The sequence below is a fragment of the Trachemys scripta genome, chromosome 15 (assembly GCF_013100865.1).
Source record: "Trachemys scripta elegans isolate TJP31775 chromosome 15, CAS_Tse_1.0, whole genome shotgun sequence".
In the NCBI taxonomy this organism is placed as follows: Eukaryota; Metazoa; Chordata; order Testudines; family Emydidae; genus Trachemys; species Trachemys scripta.
In genome coordinates this window covers 1,085,264-1,089,436 of record NC_048312.1, presented here as the reverse complement: position 1 = coordinate 1,089,436, position 4,173 = coordinate 1,085,264, and the positions used below count along the sequence as shown (strand labels likewise).

General features: G+C 63.2%; 1 protein-coding gene across 1 annotated transcript in view; it reads right to left on the bottom strand.

Annotated features, from left to right (window-relative positions):
* The window catches only part of MN1 (MN1 proto-oncogene, transcriptional regulator), a 45,546-nt gene extending 42,777 nt beyond the window's left edge, over positions 1-2,769 (bottom strand). The window contains exon 1 of the mRNA XM_034791432.1: positions 66-2,769. Within this exon, the coding sequence (XP_034647323.1) occupies positions 66-1,945 (1,880 nt within the window). The 5' untranslated portion in view covers positions 1,946-2,769. The remainder of the gene's footprint in view (positions 1-65) is intronic.
* Positions 2,770-4,173: the final 1,404 nt, after the last annotated feature.

The window sequence follows — 4,173 nt, the reverse complement described above, 5'->3', positions numbered from 1 at the left end:
CGGGCGCGCTGGGCAGCCCCACGCCGCCGCCCGGGGACTGCAGCGGGGCCAGGCCGGCGCCGAACGGGGGGTGGACGCCCGGGGAGTGCAGCGCCGGCCCGTGTCCTTCCCCCGCCAGCCCCAGCCCGCCCACGGCCGGCCGGAAGAGCAGGCCCGAGCCGGGCTGCGGCAGGCCCAGCTCGTGCGGGCCGGGCTCGGCGGGGCCGCCCAGGCGCCGCGGCAGCAGCTCTCCCGGCGGGGGCGGGCCGGGGAACCAGCCGCTGTCCGGGGCCAGGTGCGGGGTCTGCGGCTCGAAGGCGGGCCCCCGGCCCGCGCCGTCGCGCTCGAAGCCGGGCTGCGGCAGGCCGCCCGCGGGGCCCGCGTGCCCCAGGCCGCTCGGGCCGACGTCCCCGTGGTGCCCCAGCTGCTGCAGGCTGGGCGGCCGCAGTCTCTGCTGCTGGGTCCGGGAGGCCATTTGCTTGATCATCAGGGCGGCGTTCTGGCGCTGCTGCAGGGCCTGTGGGTCGGGGCCCGGGTGCTGGAGCGGCGGGCCCGGGGCAAAGCTCTCCGGGCCGGGCGGCGTGAACTCGCCCGGGAGGCCGGGGTAGGCGGAAGGCGAGAGATGGTTTTCCAGCCCCGCGCTGTGCAGATTGTTATTCCAGGAGGCGCACCTATCGACCGCGGGGTTACTGGGGAAGTCAAACCTAGGCCTCTTGGCCACGTTCATGTAGGGGGCATCGAAATGTTGCAGTCTCTGATTTGGTTGCTGTTGCGGAGCAGGGTGCTGCATATTAAACACGGGATCAGTATATGGATGCATATTCCTATTCTCCAGTCTGTGAATAGGGTATTCAAACTGTGCATGCTGGTTCTGCATTATTGGCCCATTGTCCTGCAAGTTGGGGTTGGGAGTATTGGCTTCTGTTTGCTGTTGCCTAGGAATTGCTGGCGGACAGGAGTTTTGTCTGGCCAGTAAACCTGTCTGTTGCTGCTGTTGCATTAAAGGATGTCTGGCGTTAACACCAGGCTCCATGCCCACAGACATCTTACGAGCACCTCCAAACCTTTCAAAGAATACACCATGCTGCTGCTGCGGGTGAACTTTGGACATCCCCACTATGCCTGGTGCTCTGGGCAAAACAGATGTGCCAGGGAAACTGCCGCCCCCAGGAACTTGTCTGCCAGCCCCATAGTGAGGAAGCTGCCCGTCTGACTCGGAAGGGGAAAACACTGGCAAATCAAAGTGTCCTGAAGGGCCATCGCTGGGGTAATTGTATTCCAAAGAATCGACGCCGCCCTGGTTGGGAAGCCGCCTCTGCTCCAGGCTATGGGAATCCGAGGAGCTGGAGGCTGGAAGCCCATGGAAGGAGGCAGCCCGGTTGGGAGACTGATCCAGGGGGAGGCAGGGTGCTGGCACGGCGTGGTTAGAGGCGCTGGAGTTGTGGTGCTGGAAATCGGGCATGGTACCTGACCTTTGCTGTCCAAAGCCTTCGCCTCCTTGGTTCTCAGCCATATGTTCATAGCCCTCCGCAAACGCCTGCTGGCTGCCCATGTTGTTGTAGCTCATCAGCCGCCCTCCATGCAAGCAGGAGGCGCTGGGATCGGACCCAAAGTTGCCGCTGAAGTGCGGGTGATGCTGGTGCGGGTGGTGGGTGTTGGGATGGCCGTGGTGAGGCTGCTGGTTGCCGAAAAAGCCATGAACCGGCTGAGCCTGCATCCCCCCTGCATGCAGCTCCGAGTGTCCCCGGGCATGGAAGCCGTACGCTTCCCCAGCCATGTTCATGTTCATGCCCAGGATGGGAGGCTCGGCCAGGGCGCTGATGGCCGGATCCGCGGGGCCCCCCGAGTGGAAAGCTGGCGATTTGAAGTGGGAGCTCATGGTCAGTCCGGCCTGGCTAAAGTTTCTCTCTCCTTGTCCGGCGTTTCTGCTGCTGATCTGAGGCTCAAACTGCTCCAGCCCAAACATACTTCTGGGGCTCAGTAGGGCATGGCACCCCGCGCGCCCCGGTGCGCGACTCGGACCGGCTCCCCCAGGAGCGCGCTCGGAACCGCAGCGAGCGAGAGCGCCCAACGCGGAGCCGACGGGCCGTGTCCCTGCAGCAGGCAGTGGCGGGGCGAGCCGGGTCCCCAGGGAGCTGCCCCCGCGCTCACATCTTGCGGGGCAGGTGGCCAGGGCGTGGGGGCGCTTAGCGGGGATGCGGGCGGGCGGGGCGGGCGCGGAGAAACAGGCAGCGGCCGCCCCGGCTGCCAAACAAAGTTCAAGGAAATGAAATCTGTCCGCCCGGGTCCGAGCCTCCGGCCTCCGCCCCACGCAGCCCGGGGCTCTCCGAGCGGCCGCGGCACTTACGCCTGGGGGCGCCCCGCTCTCTCACACCTGGTGGGGCGGCCGGCTCTCCCCGACCTCCGGCGGGGCTCGGCTCCGCAGCTCATCGGCTCCAGTCCCCGGGAGCTCCGCTCCGCATCGCCGGGCTGCAGAGGCGCTGGCAGCGCGGCTCAGCCTCGGGCAGCCCAGCGGGTCCGGCGGGCTCTGCGTGCCGGGCGCACGGGCTCCGCTCTCCGCGCCTTGCTGCGCTGGGGCTCCGAGGGTCTGCCGGACCCAGGCTCTCCTGGCGGGTCCCGTCGGGCCGGGCTCGGGGCGCTGCAGGGTCCCGTCGGCCGCAGGCGGTGCGGGGTGCCCGGCTCGGGGCGCTGCAGGGTCTCCGCTCCCCTCTCTTCCGCTCCCTCTCTCACCCAGAGCTGGAGAAACAGCAACAAGTTTTGCATTTCAGCAATCAATTTCAGCCATTAGAGCTGCACCAATGAGCGGCACGCATGCTCCGGCCCGGGGCGGGGCTCTCCGTTAAGGTGGCTCCTTCCCCCTCGCTCCGCAGCCCCTGGCAGCCGGCGTCGGCCTGCGCTCGGGAGCCCATCACCTCCGTGCCCGGCCTTGGCGCCGGCCGGCCGCGCCTTTCGGCCTCTTCACCCTCCCCAACCCTCCCCTCCAGCCCCGCGGCAAACCAGGCGATCAACAAATGTCGGCCCGAACGAGGGGCCTTTGTTAGCGCCCGCGATTCGCTGCGGCTCCGCGGAGCGGGACCGGCCCGGCCCGGCCCGGCCGCCCGAGCGGAGCGCAGCGCAGGGCTCCCCGCTTGGCGCAGACGGGCGGTGCGCGCTCTGGCGCTGGGAGTTGCGATTCCCGTGTAAACAGGGCACGCCTGGGCCGGGCCGGAGTCCCATTGCGGGCAATAAAAACAAACCCCGGCTGCCATGGAGGAGACGTTACAGCCGAAGTGCACCGTCTCGGCAGCGGTTTGACATTGTAATGCTCTTGCTCATCGCGGCGGTGCAGGGATGTAAATGCCATGTCTACACAGACCTCACACACGTTTGCCTTTGCTCCGTTAGGCGAGGGGGCGAGCGCTATCTGTCAGGGTATCGCCTTTGGGGCCGCGCTAAGTGGTTTGGTTAATGGTAAGTTTACCGGGAGAGCCTGAACTCCCCCAACGCGCCTCAACAACTGTTCCCCTTTCCCATCTCCAAGGCTCTTCTCTCCAGCGGGCCGGGGCTCGGTGCAGCGCCGCTGAAGAGGAGTGAAGACGCCTGCCTCCCTTCTCCCCACTTTTATTTGTCAGTTTGCAATGAAAGAGGACTGGACAGTGGGGGAGGGGGATCTATTGCTCGCTGCTGTCCTTAGGGACCTGGGCTGAGGGACAACAGAAATCCGTTATGAGCATTAGACTCAGCCAGTGCCAAGTACAGGCTACACATTTTATTTCTGGTCTTTATTTCTACACTTGCTTCAAGCGTTGCGCGAAGTACTAGTGTGTCTGAGCAAGATTTCTGTTGTAACGTTTATAGTGTTTTTTATTATTATTATCATTCAAAGTAATGGCCAGACAGCCAAGCCTCCTTAAGAGATCAATTAGTCTAGAGGGGCTAAGGAGAGGAATTGGGTTGTGATACCAAAATCAATAAGTGTAATTTAATATCTGCTCTGCTCTTTATGAAATATTTATCCCAATAATCTTAGTTAAAATGTTTAGCTCTTTCGGCTCTCCACTGGGGCTGAAACCCCCCGCAATTAGAAGTTTGTAAAAAGCGTGGACAGCTTTGAAATCAGGTAGGCAAAGGGGATCTTGGCAACAGGGTTACATTTAAAAAAACCTCAATTACAATTACGTTTACTCAGTTCAATATAAATAAAAATTGTACATA